The 13,229-nt window shown below is 36.6% G+C and overlaps 1 protein-coding gene across 15 annotated transcripts in view; it reads right to left on the minus strand.

Annotated features, from left to right (window-relative positions):
- The window catches only part of LEF1 (lymphoid enhancer binding factor 1), a 115,234-nt gene that overhangs the window by 3,337 nt on the left and 98,668 nt on the right, over nucleotides 1-13,229 (minus strand). For 9 of the 15 annotated variants that reach the window (XM_087875561.1, XM_087875560.1, XM_087875559.1 and 6 more), the window contains one exon: nucleotides 13,092-13,132. The exons of the other annotated variants lie outside the window; for them this stretch is intronic. In XM_087875561.1, the coding sequence (XP_087731687.1) occupies nucleotides 13,098-13,132 (35 nt within the window). In that variant the 3' untranslated portion in view covers nucleotides 13,092-13,097. The remainder of the gene's footprint in view (nucleotides 1-13,091; nucleotides 13,133-13,229) is intronic. 15 annotated transcript variants of the gene reach the window in all.

Raw genomic sequence — 13,229 nt, forward strand, 5'->3', positions numbered from 1 at the left:
TCCGGTATCCTCTGGGGAAGAAAACCACCCATTCAACTGCAGCGGTGTGGATCTGACTCACCTAATTCTAATTTCATCGTAAAATTATCTTATAATAACTATTTTAAAAAGCCTCATCAGTTTCTGTCTTTAAAAAAAAATTGCCCAAGAAGAGAAGGGGATCAAAGGAAACCATGAAGGACTTTCTTTTTCAAAGAGGACAGAGAAGAGGCCAAGCAAAAAAGCAAAGAAACCACTGGAAAGAGAGCACCCCGCCGATTTATATTTATTTTAGGCCTTTTCATCCCAGATTTTCAAAGGTTTGGTCCAGGTTGCTCTTCCTGGGAAGGTTTTCCTTTCAGTCTTACATTAAAACATTCTGTTTCCTGTTGAGGAATAGCCTTCAGGCACCAAGCCAGCAGTTCACGGCACAAGCAGAGCAATTCAGAGCAATTCTCCCGTTACAGCCGGGAAAATATTCCTTGCTGTAGGAAATGAAATGCTCTTCTGTTGAGATGGGTTCCCGTCCCCTCAACTCACACCCTTTCTCTTTCCAGAAAACTTTCTTTGAAGTGGGGAAGATTAAAATAATGTCCGGTCTTTCTCTAGACCGCCCTTTTCAGAAATGGGATTGACGTTGACTGTAGCTGTGATTTTCTTTCCAAGCATCACAGTTATTCTTAATGGACCCCATTTTCATACATCTGAAAATGTGAGTGCTACTTTTTAGAAGAGGGTACTGCCAAACTTTAAATGTACGTCTCCGCTTTTTACTTATTTAAACCTAAATTCTGCAGCCCACAGAGTTGTCTTTTGCTTAAGTCCGAGAATGGAAGTCCTTCACCCAATAAAAATGATACCAGCAACAACATTGCCTCCTGTAACTGCTAGCTAAAAATTGACAATAACTGGAGATCCTTTCCACTTCCTACCGATAAACTGATTGGAGCCTTGAAGGAACATAATGGAGTTTCCTAGCAGATATGAAACAGGTCATGCCAGGATTCCTTTCAAGAAACCACAGGTATGTGCTACAGAGACGGAAGACTTCCCACATCTAAGGCTCCACTGGAGGGCTGCAGCTGAAGTTTGGCCAACCCAGGCAAGCCCAAGCAAAGCCTAACCCGCAAGTGAAGTCGGTGCAATCAAAGACAGCAATTACAGCTCCCTGGCTGTGGTTAGGCTTCAAAGCAAAGCGCTCCGAGTCACATTTTAGCATATGTGAAGCCTTGAGCCTCAGCCACAAAACTAGATCTGCTGCCTCTGCCATTTGCGCTGGAGTGCAGTTCTGTGACTGGAGCAGAGAAGTAAGGAACTGTTCCTCAGTTGTTGGGTTGTTTTTTTTTTTTGTTAAAATACTCCACAGTTGAAAGATAACAGTGAAATTTTGGCAGCAAGAAGAGCGGATAATTGAAGACTTGTGGCATGCAGAGATCAGAGGCTGGATTTTAATCTGCCCCCACCTCCCAAGAAACTCCCAATAAGGTTTTGTCCTTTTCTACACTGTACAATTTGAAAAGGGCTAGAGCAAGCAAAAATATATTTAACACAAAAGAATACTCTTTAAAAGGTTGTTTTGGTTGGGTTTATTCATGAATAAATATATAGACTAAGGATAACTTTAATGGATGACCTCAAGCTAAAAGGGACAGGAAAGTGACTCAGCACCAGTCTCTCTCATGCCAGGAGTCTGTCTCATGATTTGAACCACCTGAGTAAATGATCGTTCATTTGACTCTTGGGTTCCAACATTTCCTCCAGCAATTTGTTCTACAGCTCTCTTTATCATGAAATAATTACAGTATACTTAATATGTACTCAATACAATATATGTTTAATATAAAATTCTACTTCAAATCTGCTTGTGTTCTAAATTTATCTTACAGATTTCTCACAGAGTCCATTTTGCAAAAATAAATTGCAAAAATTATTTTAAGAAAAAAAATTTATCTAAGTATCTAAATTATGTTAGATTATCAGTTTCCAATATTTTTTTTCTTTTGCCATGCATTTCTAAGCTACAGTATTTTATATTCCTTTCCTTTGAGAACTTTACAATGAAATATAAAACTGAACTCAAAATCTATGGTCCACATAATAATTTAGCAACATATAACAGTATGCATCTAATAAATGCAATACATTTATTAGATGCAATAAATAATAAATTTATTGCAATAAATAAATAATATAAATCCTTTTATTTGGCTTTACATCTCTATCAAGCTCTAGGCTGTTTTCATAAGGAAGGCTGATGAAATTTTAAAACTTTTGCCTCCATAATAAATTTTCAATGGCAAAAAAGAGGGGAGGGGAGGGGAGGGGAGGGGAGGGGAGGGGAAAGGAGAGGAGAGGAGAGGAGAGGAGAGGAGAGGAGAGGAGAAAAAATGTGGAAAAACACAGGAAGGTAATAAAAACCATACCATCTAAGCCCCAGGTATAATTCTGTGACTGTAGTGTTGCCTGCACAATAAAAGCCTTGTTACCTGGGAGTAACCTAAAAATAAATCAATTTAATGTTAATCTTGCAGGGGCAATTGTAATTAGATGGAGTAGCAATTTAATGATAAATCTTGGGCTATTATAATTAATGATGTGCTGCTATATTATACTTTTTTTCTTGTGATAACAAATAATCAGTGTTTACTGAAATAACCTTTCTTTTTTTAAAAAAAAACCCGTTAATATGCAATGTAGCAAATTCATTAAGGAACAAATAATTCAAGCAAAATATTTTGATCTGTTGGCAGTTGTAACATTTACTTTATTCAGAGGGATAGCCTGTTCCATCTTGCTTACTTGTGTGCTCCCCTAGGGAGGTTCTTAGCTTTCCCCTGTATTTGTGCATTGTATCAGTGTTCATATGGGAGAGGGGTGTCAAACTCAAGGCCTGGGGGCCGGATCTGGTCCACGGGGTACTTAGATGTGGCCCACAGGGTGCCCTGGAAACAGTGAAGGATCAGCCTGCAGTGCTTCTGCCAGTGAAAAAGTAGCTTGGGAGGGCCTTGTGCGGCCCTCCTGAGCTCCGTTTTCACTGGCAGAGGGTTGCAGGAGGCCATGGCAAGCAAAAACAGAGCTCGGGAGCCTGTTTTCACTGGCAGAGCACTCAGGCCACCACAGGTGCCCCAACATGAGTGATGTTGAGGTGGCCATACCCACCATGCCCACATCCACCCCAGCCCCTGGAGGTCAAACACAACCCCGATGCGGCCCTCAATGAAATTGAGTTTGACACCCCTGATGTAGGAGAAGAGAAGGCAGAGCTGGAAGGTGGAGTTAAGTGAGTCAACAGCCTATAGTTGTTTTGCTCCCACAAATGGTTCAAGTCCATCTTCTCTTGAATTCTGTTAACCCTTATATATGATGCCAATTTGGTATTGCATGTTAATTGACTAGATTTTTGTGTGTAGGCTTGAGCAATAAATCTTCTGAACTTATGCATGATCCCGATCCTTCACGCCTGACAATTCTCTTGTAATATGGACTGTGCCACAAATCAAAAGTTTTACTGATACCATATTTTTTTCATGGTAATTTTTAGAGAGGCAGAACTTTCATTTCCTTTTTATGTTAACAATGGAGCTAAATTATATAGTGTCATTACATTAATCTGATAGATTTTTTCTTTTTTAAAATTAAAGAGATTCAAAAATTGTATAGAAGTTGCTTTTTGAAGCAGTATCCAAGCACCAATAAAGAGAGTAGTGTGCTTCACATACTTTATCCTGCACCAATGAGAAAATTATCTCCCACTATTGATAACGATTCTGAAGGCAATTTAAGAACTCATGTCCCTCCAGTTAATTGGTAAATTTCATCTCTACATCACCCCGGTCAATTTGGCTGATGTGAGTAATGTTGGGAGTTGTATAACATCTAGAAAGCCACAGCAGCAGTCTGTGCTGGAAAATGTACAGTATGTATAATTTAGCATGAAAGACATGATAGTCTTTCAGAACAGAGGTGGATTTCAGCAGGTTCTGACCTGTTCTGGAGAGCCGGTAGCGGAAATTTTGAGTAGTTTGGAGAACCGGTAGTAAAAATTCTGACTGGCCCCGCCCCCATCTATTCTCTGCCTCCCAAGTCCCAGCTGATTGGGAAGAAATGGGGATTTTACAGTAACCTTCTCCTGGATTGGGGAGGGAATGGAGATTTTACAGTATCCTTCCCCTGCCACGCCCCCAAGCCATGCCACGCCCACCAAGCCACACCCACAGAACCGGTAGTAAAAATTTTTGAAACCCACCACTGTTTCAGAACTCTGGAATCTGTCACAGCTATGGAAAGCAAATGATCCAAGCGTCCATCAACTACCGTATGGCTACAGCACTTTGCTCCAACCGTAGATTCCAATCCCCCCGCAAATATAGAATCATTAACAGTCCATTTTTGCACGAATGAAGGCAATTGTCCCAGGATAATCCTGCAGAATCCAATCAAAGTCCATCACTGGGATCAGAGATTTAGTCTTCCTAGTTTTTGGACTTGTGCTGGAGCCCTCAGGAAACTTCTTTCTCTATGTGTCCCGGTGACCAACTCATATTGGATCCTACAGTCCATTTTTGGTGCAACTTCAGTATTGACAACAACATGTGCGCCAACCTACAAGGTCTGAGTAATATATCTACAATATGGAATCTCATAACTTTCCTCCAACATATTTGGAAAGCACCAGTGCTTAGGAAAGAATTGGCATTGTTAGTAAAGCTTTTATAATAATAAGAGGATGTTATGTTTGTTTTGGTGGCAAATCTTGAACCAGAAAAAAAATGGATTCTAAATCATAAATCCATTTCCCCGATTCTTCCAGCAGATGTCACTCAATTATAGACAAACAAGAAAAACCAGGCTCTCCGCAGGATTACAACCTAGTTTACAATCTAATATATTAAATAATATAATAGCACCATCTTCTTGAGATGTTACTTTCTTCACTAAATAAACACGAACAAGCATATTAAAACATACTAGTTGAAACCTAGTGTTGACTCATAACAGCAGAATATTCATTTAGTTTTTCAGTTAAGGAAATTTGGTAAATCTGAATTTGGGATGTTTGAAAAAAAAAGCAGTAATTTTAGTATAAATTACTGGAAACAATTTATTTAGTTATTCATTTGATTTATGTGCTGCCCATCTCATCTAGAGGCTACTCCTTTTACGCTTATGGAAATTTTCACAACTTGTTCTAAAGAAACAAAACCAAATTCCTTGTTGTTTCTAAACTTTAAAAAACTTTAAAACTTTAAAAAAAGTTTCAGTTTTGAACAAGTATATTATGTTGAGTGCATCATTTTATGCTTGGGGTTCTAAATTCCAGCTTAAATTTAAATAAATTCTTGCCATTACATAATGCTTTCTTATTAAAAACAGTTACAAAAGTACAAAGCGGGTAAGATCTCAACTTGTGCAAATAAAATAAAAGAATAAAAGAATAAAAATTTAATAAAAGATTTGTGTGGCTCAGTGGCTTTTTAGAATGTTAATTAAATTCCCTGCTACCATCCCAAAAGAATGCAATGCCTCCAGTATCTCTTGGCATCTCTTGCATATATTCCTTTGTAGCCTAGGAGAATTTTTGATTTATCACTGTGATTTATCTTTCCCCCATATAAGCTCCATAAGCCTGTATTGCATGTTATGTAATACATTATTTGAATAGTTCATCAACTATCGGTAGCTGATTATTACTTTTTTTTCTGGGAGGAAGTTAACTTCTCCTAGATAAATGGGCAGGATCTTTACAACGGCTTAAAAAAATAGCAGAAGGAACAAGATTGACCATTATGGATAGAGTTAATAATTACATGGGGCTAACTATGTAATTATTTTAAATTGGGAGTTTTAAATTGGGGGTTTTAATCCAGGCCGAAATTGTGTAATATTTTTAATAATTTTAAATTTTGATATTTGTATATTTTTTGTTTTAATAGGTTGTACACTGCCCCGAGTCCTTCGGTAGAGGGGCGGTATAGAAATAAAATTATTATTATTATTATTATTATTATTATTATTATTATTATTATTATTATTATGTACAATAAAAGGGAAGAGAGAAACATTTGGAAAAGTGCTGTGCTCAATATCTCAGCTGTTGACAAGGGAAGCACCAAGTACAAGTATTCATTCAAGTGTAATCCTTTCATTCTAATGGAATACTTGTATAATGGCAGTTTTGAGTTTAGTGACATATTTTGATTTATCCTTCATATCAAGAAAAAATTAGAGCTCATTCTGAACTAACCTGCATAATCTTCAGTTTTGCTTGATGGATAAAGGAGGATCTTAATATAGCTGCACCCCTGTGAAAATCTCGATGAATTTTGGTTTCCATCCCAGAGTCATATAGAACCTAGTTCAAGGTCAGGTCACTTACTCAAGGTCTAACCAGAAAGTCCTGTTGCCTCTTGAAAAAGCACCTTTGGGACAACCATGACCTGGATGACTGAGAATCTCCATAGACCACGGATGTCAACTCGCAGCATCATGCTGCCGTCACATGACGTTTTGCGACGTTTTCCCCATTCACAGAGCTGGGGTGGGCGTGGCCTGTGTGTGATGCATCCGGTCCGAGGGCCACCAGTTTGATACCCCTGCCATAGACAATCAGGTCTTGCAGTCTCATGACTATAGGATGTCCATGAAGTCATGGTGTCAGGTTGTTGTCTATGGAGATTCTCAGTCATCCAGGTCATAGTTATCTCAAAGGTGCTTTTTTTCCTTCTCTAACAACCTTGGGGTTGTTTTACATGGGAACTTAGCACCAAGTACTGAAGAAATTGGTCGCCCTTAGGGTATCTCTGCTGTCATTATTAAGAAGCTCCTGAGAGCTCTTAAGAGATTTGAGTATCATTTTGCTTGATATCTATGCTGTTTGTGTTATGTTATGCTTTTTAAATCTGCTTACTTGAATTATTAATAAAGTTTAAAGTTTCTTTATTCAGTGGTGTCCTCATAGTCTCTGGATCTAAAAGAACCAATTACTACCCTGACATCTGGCAAATCAGCTTATTTTTTATATACCTTTTCTATTTTTACAAATAACGCAAGGCAGTGAACATTTCCAACATACCTATCTCGCCTCCTCTTATTTTCCACACAACAACCATCCTGTGAGGTGAGTTGGGCAGAGAGAGAGAGAGAGAGATTGGCTCAAGATCACCCAGCTGTCTTTCATGGCGAAGGCAGGACTTGAACTCAGGGTATCCCACTTTCTAGCCTGCTACCTTAAACACTAGACCAAACTTGATGCACTGTCATAGTCACTTTGAGCTATGAGAGGGGCATAGCCTTACAAATTAAGTATTGCTACGCTTCACTCTATCTTCAATGCCCCTTTCTTTTTTTATGTTTAATCAAGCGTTTCAAAGCATTAAAAAATGTAACTCACACTGTGTACCTTCAGCTTAACACACATATAGTTCAATAATATTTGAAAAATTGGGGTTAACAGCACGACCATTTCCATCCTTAAATAGAAAAGACCAGTTGGAAATTAAATTAAACATAAATGCTTCACAATGCAGCATCTTGCTTGCCCCAGTAGTAAACCGGATGCATTCAAGAAATGACAGGCAGATCTTGAAATAACTGGTGGGATTTTCACACAAACTAATGCCTGGTTAGAAGGAGATTTTCTCTTGAATGCAACAGAAAATGTTTCCCTACTTGGCCTAAATCCTGTTAATCAGCTAATTTTAATTTAACTGCTGAAGTAAAATGCCCAAAGAGGCTTTTAACACTATGAATACAGTGAAATCTCATCTTACTTCACTTCGGTTACTCTATTTTCTTATTCAGAAATGTCCATTGAACTGAAGAGGACAGCATAGCAAGGATTTACATTATTTATCTGATTACATCATCAGGCAATTTACACATGTTATAAATCACAAGGAAAATTTGGAATGCTACAATGAAATTGGGAAAAGTGAGATTTCACTGTGGTTTGGTCTAAACCGGGGTGGGTTCTACTTACCTTTACTACTGGTTCACAACGGGAGCACACTTGCTTGCTTCTGCGCACGCACAGATCGTCAGTGATTACATTGGGGTGGGGGGGTGGAGCCTCCCACCGCCATTACTACCAATTCGCAAAAACCGGACCAAACTGGGAGCAACCCACCACTGGTCTAAACTAGCAGTTATCTCTTCTTCTTGTAGCTTATTCATGTATCGTTTCATGCATCCTTTTACTTATCATTCTCCTGCTAATGTTATGGAGTCAGAAGAATCTGTATCCTGGTTCATGTATTTACATTCCACATTTATCTCGTTTTTAATATTAAGGATGGGGAAAGACTACAATAGCTAAAAGGCCCAAATACCAAGGAACATATTCTGCACAGATCCAAAAAATCAAATTGGTTTATTGTATTATTTTTATGTAGATTTATATGGTCACAGATATCAGAAAAACCAAGCCATTTTACCTTCCTAAATTAGATTTCAAAGATCAAGTAGGATTGGGGAAAATATTTGGGAAAGATCATATGTGAAAGCTCCCATTTTAGAACTGAAGACAATTTTATGGGATGAGACTATGTTTACAAGTTTGCAGTTATATTTAAAGAAGTTTAAAGCCTAAAATCTGTCTGGCCCTGACTTAAAGACAGCTTCTGCTAATGTATTGCTGGATGTGTCCTACAGACCTATTTTAAAAGAATGGGAAATTCTTGGTCTTTTTTTTTTTCTGCTTGTAGCAAGCGATAACATACAGAGTGCCAAGTTACCCAAATTCTGTGAAAAGGATTATAAAAATTAGACTAATTAACTTGTCTCTACTTTGCATACAATTTATCCCGCTTCCAAGATTTGCAGACTTCATGGCATTTAGATATTTTGCATGCAAGGAAGTGGGCAGCTCTGGGAAATGGAAAAAGGCAAAGAGAGTATAAGAGAAGACTTATGAATAAAAAGTGGAGGTTAACAGGAATATTGGTAGAAAGTGATTATTACGTAATGGTGGAGTTCTTGATTTTAAACTTTTAAAAAAGCTACATGGTTTGTTGAATATTTTGCACACCTTTTGTTTTAAAAAGTGGGTTTTAATAAAGATAGTATAATAAAAGATAGTATAGTTTAATAAAGGTAGTAAAGGTAGTTTTCTCTGGTGGAAAAAATTTATGGGAAAAAAGAGAGTTCTTAAAAATGCTACATATAGAGCCTGACTTATGGGCACAATTGAGCCCAAAGTTTCTTGCTAAGCGAGACATTTGTCAAGTGAGCTTTGCTCCATTTTATGGCCTTTTTTGCCATAGTTGTCAAGTGAATCACTGCACTTGCTATATTAGTAATATGGTTGCTAAGTGAATCTGGCTAAGCATCTGAATTTTGATCATGTGACCATGGGGCTCATGCAACGGTCATAAGTGTGAACAATGGTCATCAGTCACTTTTTCCAGTGCTGTTATAACTTTGGATGGTCACTAAATGTAAGTCAAAGACAATCTGTAAATGTTAACATACAACTGGAAAATCTTATGAGAACTAGAAAAGGACAGCAGAAGCAGCAAATGTAGCTACCCAAAAGTAAAGTTCTGAAAAGAAATGAAGCACAGAGATAGGAAGAGGGGACATACCATCAAGGGCATGCCTAAAACGGTAGAAATGTATAGACATAGCCAAAAGTATTGGTATTCCCCCAACTGTGCCAGATCATAAAAGGATCATTTTATAGCACCTTGAAAACAATATGGTAATTGCCAAAAGTTGCATACATTTCTCAAGGCCAATTTTTGCCAGACTAACTTTATCTCATATTTTTTATTAGTTTCTGTAATAAATTGTGGAAATATTGTAGAGTTAATGTATCTTGATTGCAGCAAAACATTTGATAAAGTACTCCATGACATTCTGATTAGCAAGCTCGTTAAGTATGAGCTGGAGGGTATGATAATTAAATGGATACACAGTTGGCTCAAAAAAAATTGTACTTAAAAATTTCTCATCAAACTGGATGAAGTATTGAGTGGGTATCATAAGATTCAGTCTCTAGTCTTGTACATTTCCAAATTTTTTATTAATGTCTTAGATGAAGAAGGGGGAATGCTTATCAGATTTGCATATGACACAAAATTGGATGGGATAAAAATATTCTAGAAGGCAGAATCTTGATCTTCAAGAAATGAATAAAGGAAAAACTTAATGGAAACCAATGGAAACTTAAAGGGAAACCAATGGAAACTAAATGGACAATTATTTCTTTAGAAAAAGGAAACCAAATGCATAGGTATAGGATGGGGAATAGTGCTTTAATAATAGTAGAATAGAATAATAGAGTTGGAAGAGACCTTGGACTCGGAGGTATTCTAGTCCAATCCCCTACTTAGGCAGGAAACCCTACACCACTTCAGACAAATGGTTATCCAACATCTTCTTAAAAATTTCCAGTGTTGGAGCATTCACAACTTCTGGAGGCAAGTTGTTCCACTGATTAACTGTTCTGTCAGGAAATTTCTCCTTAGTTCTAAGTTGCTTTTCTCTTTGATTAGTTTCCACCCATTGCTTCTTGTCCTACCCTCAGGTGCTTTGGAGAATAGCTTGACTCCCTCTTCTTTGTGGCAACCCCTGAGATATTGGAACACTGCTATCATGACACCCCTAGTCCTTTTTTTCATTAAACTAGACATACCCAGTTCCTGCAACCGTTCTTCATATGTTTTAGCCTCCAATCCCCTAATCATCTTTGTTGCTCTTCTCTGCACTCTTTCTAGAGTCTCCACATCTTTTTTTACATCGTGGCGACCAAAACTGAATGCAGTATTCCAAGTGTGGCCTTACCAAGGCATTATAAAATGGTAGTAACACTTCACGTGATCTTGATTCTATCCCTCTGTTTATGCAGCCCAGAACTGTGTTGGCTTTTTTGGCAGCTGCTGCACACTGCTGGCTCATATCTAAATGATATGAGCCAACATAGTACTTTGTATAATAATATCTTGAAAATTTGTCCAGTAGTGGGCATATTTTAAAATGATTCAGATAAACTGCATCAGATTCAAAGAAGAGCAATGAGGATGATCCACAGATTAGACACCTGTGAAGAAAGATAGGAGGATTTGGGAATGTTTAGCTTCAAGAACAGAAGACTGAGGAGGCATATTCTAGCACTCTTCAAATACTTAAAAAGTATAAAAACAATAGGACTTATTTTCCACCACTCTAGAATACAGGGTACAGAACAATACTGTATATTGATTTTACTGGAAGGCATGATACAATTCTGCATAACAGAGCAGTTTAACAATGGAACCTATTGCCCAGAGAAATGGTGAGTTGGTTTCTTCCACTAGATGTGTTCAAGAAGAAGCAAGGTGGACATCTGAAAAGGTTACTTTAACTGGGATTTCTGCACTGAAGTGATTGGACTGGCCACTTCTAGTTCTATTATTCTGCACAAGTCAAGAACAGGATTCAGATAAGCTATCAGAATGTTTTAATGTTTTCTTCACTGATGTCTAGACTTCTGATTTCTTCACATTTGCACAAAATGATCAATTTATTACTGCGGCCCCCACCTTCCAAGAAACCCACTTCCCATTATACAAATGACAATAACTTTTTGATTAAAAAATGTGTTGATGCAAGTATTTATGTTACGAGCTTTATCACTCTTTGTACCCAAATTCAATGTATATTGCAATTTAAAATAGTTGTATGATATGTCTTTGGTTGTTGAAGACACTCTTTCATTATAATTAATATATAAATTATATAAATATTATTGTAATACAAAGTCATATTTTTAGGCAACTGAAACAACTTGAGCTGTCCAAAACAGAGAACATCTTAAAATTCAGGAAATTTCACCAGGGTTTAAAATGGACTATTTTTCAAATTTAGCATATTTGGGGAATTTCTTTTTAAAAAATCTAGAATACCTTGTAAAAAGCTGAGTAATTTGCACATATCTATTCGTAGTTATACCTTGTTATTTTTATTTATCAATAATTTATATCAATAAAAATATGTTTTACTGCTTATTGAGTTATTAAGCTTCCCAATAACTGTAATTTTGATAGTGAATGAAAAAAATATTATTTGATTAATCACGAATGATGGTAATTAATTATTGTAGATTAATAAAGGTAATTATTTGGTTAATGTTGATGAACAACAGGATTTGGTAAATGTATCACTGAAGTAACTTCAGTGTAAGATTTAAATGGTTGTTATATTAGATACATTCAAAATTTGATATTACATGTTAATATTTAATGTAAGAATTTTTATTTTTTTATACATCATTGGATGTAGGAGATGACCAGGCTGAGCCCGAGGGAAGGATCAAATGTGTCATCAGTTTCAAGTCCCTTCATGCCCACCAGAAATCTAAGTCCAGCCCAGCTTCAATTCCATTGACTCTGATCTATCGCCAATTTGCTTAAACCATTAGTAGTTCAGATTCCTGTAGAGAGCATAAGCTTGCAATAAACCCTTATATTTATTTGAACTGCCTGAGTTTCCTGATTTCCATGCTTGACATTGGAATCTTCACTATCCACAATTCTTAGCATAATGTTGGAAGAATTACCACTCATATTGAAATATTGAAGTGTTTTTCTAGCATTCATAAATGCTACAGCACAAACATACAAATGAAATGACACAAACACACAAACATGATATTAAGTATTCTGTTTTTCTGTTTTTCTTTACTTACAATGTATAAGTATTTTGAAATAAAAATGTTCTTTATCCTGCCACTCAAGATTATAAAATAGTGATGAGAACAAATCAGTTTGGTTTAACTTGTTTCTAATGGAGATTTTTGCAGTATGATGCCAGTCAAAATGGTTTAACTGCTTATTAAAATCTTGGGCTTCAGACGTGCAGCTAGTCAGTGAGATATAGTTAGTTTGAATGATGAAATTAAATAATAAAAGGAAAAAGAATTGGCTCTAAAATACACAGCCGGTATAAAAACCATTAATCATAAGAACATTCATTTGAGGGTAGCACATTAAATTTGTGTGTGCTATAATTTCTTGATTTTTTTTTTCAAATATTAAATGTAGGAAAGTTTTAGGAAATCTTTTGATGCGTGTATATACATATATACATACACAGTATATAAAATTTAGTAGAAAGTCTTTTATAAATATTCTTACCATGCTTCAGATGTAGGCAGCTGTCATTCGTGGGGCGGTACCTGTAGAAGATTGTTGGTTTTTTTAAACAAATTTCACTGAATAATTTTTCTGCATACCCCAAATAAAAGGTCTTATGCTAGAATATGCATTACTGAT

The sequence above is a fragment of the Pantherophis guttatus genome, chromosome 8 (assembly GCF_059756535.1).
Source record: "Pantherophis guttatus breed Tessera chromosome 8, ASM5975653v1, whole genome shotgun sequence".
NCBI classification, from domain to species: Eukaryota; Metazoa; Chordata; class Lepidosauria; order Squamata; family Colubridae; genus Pantherophis; species Pantherophis guttatus.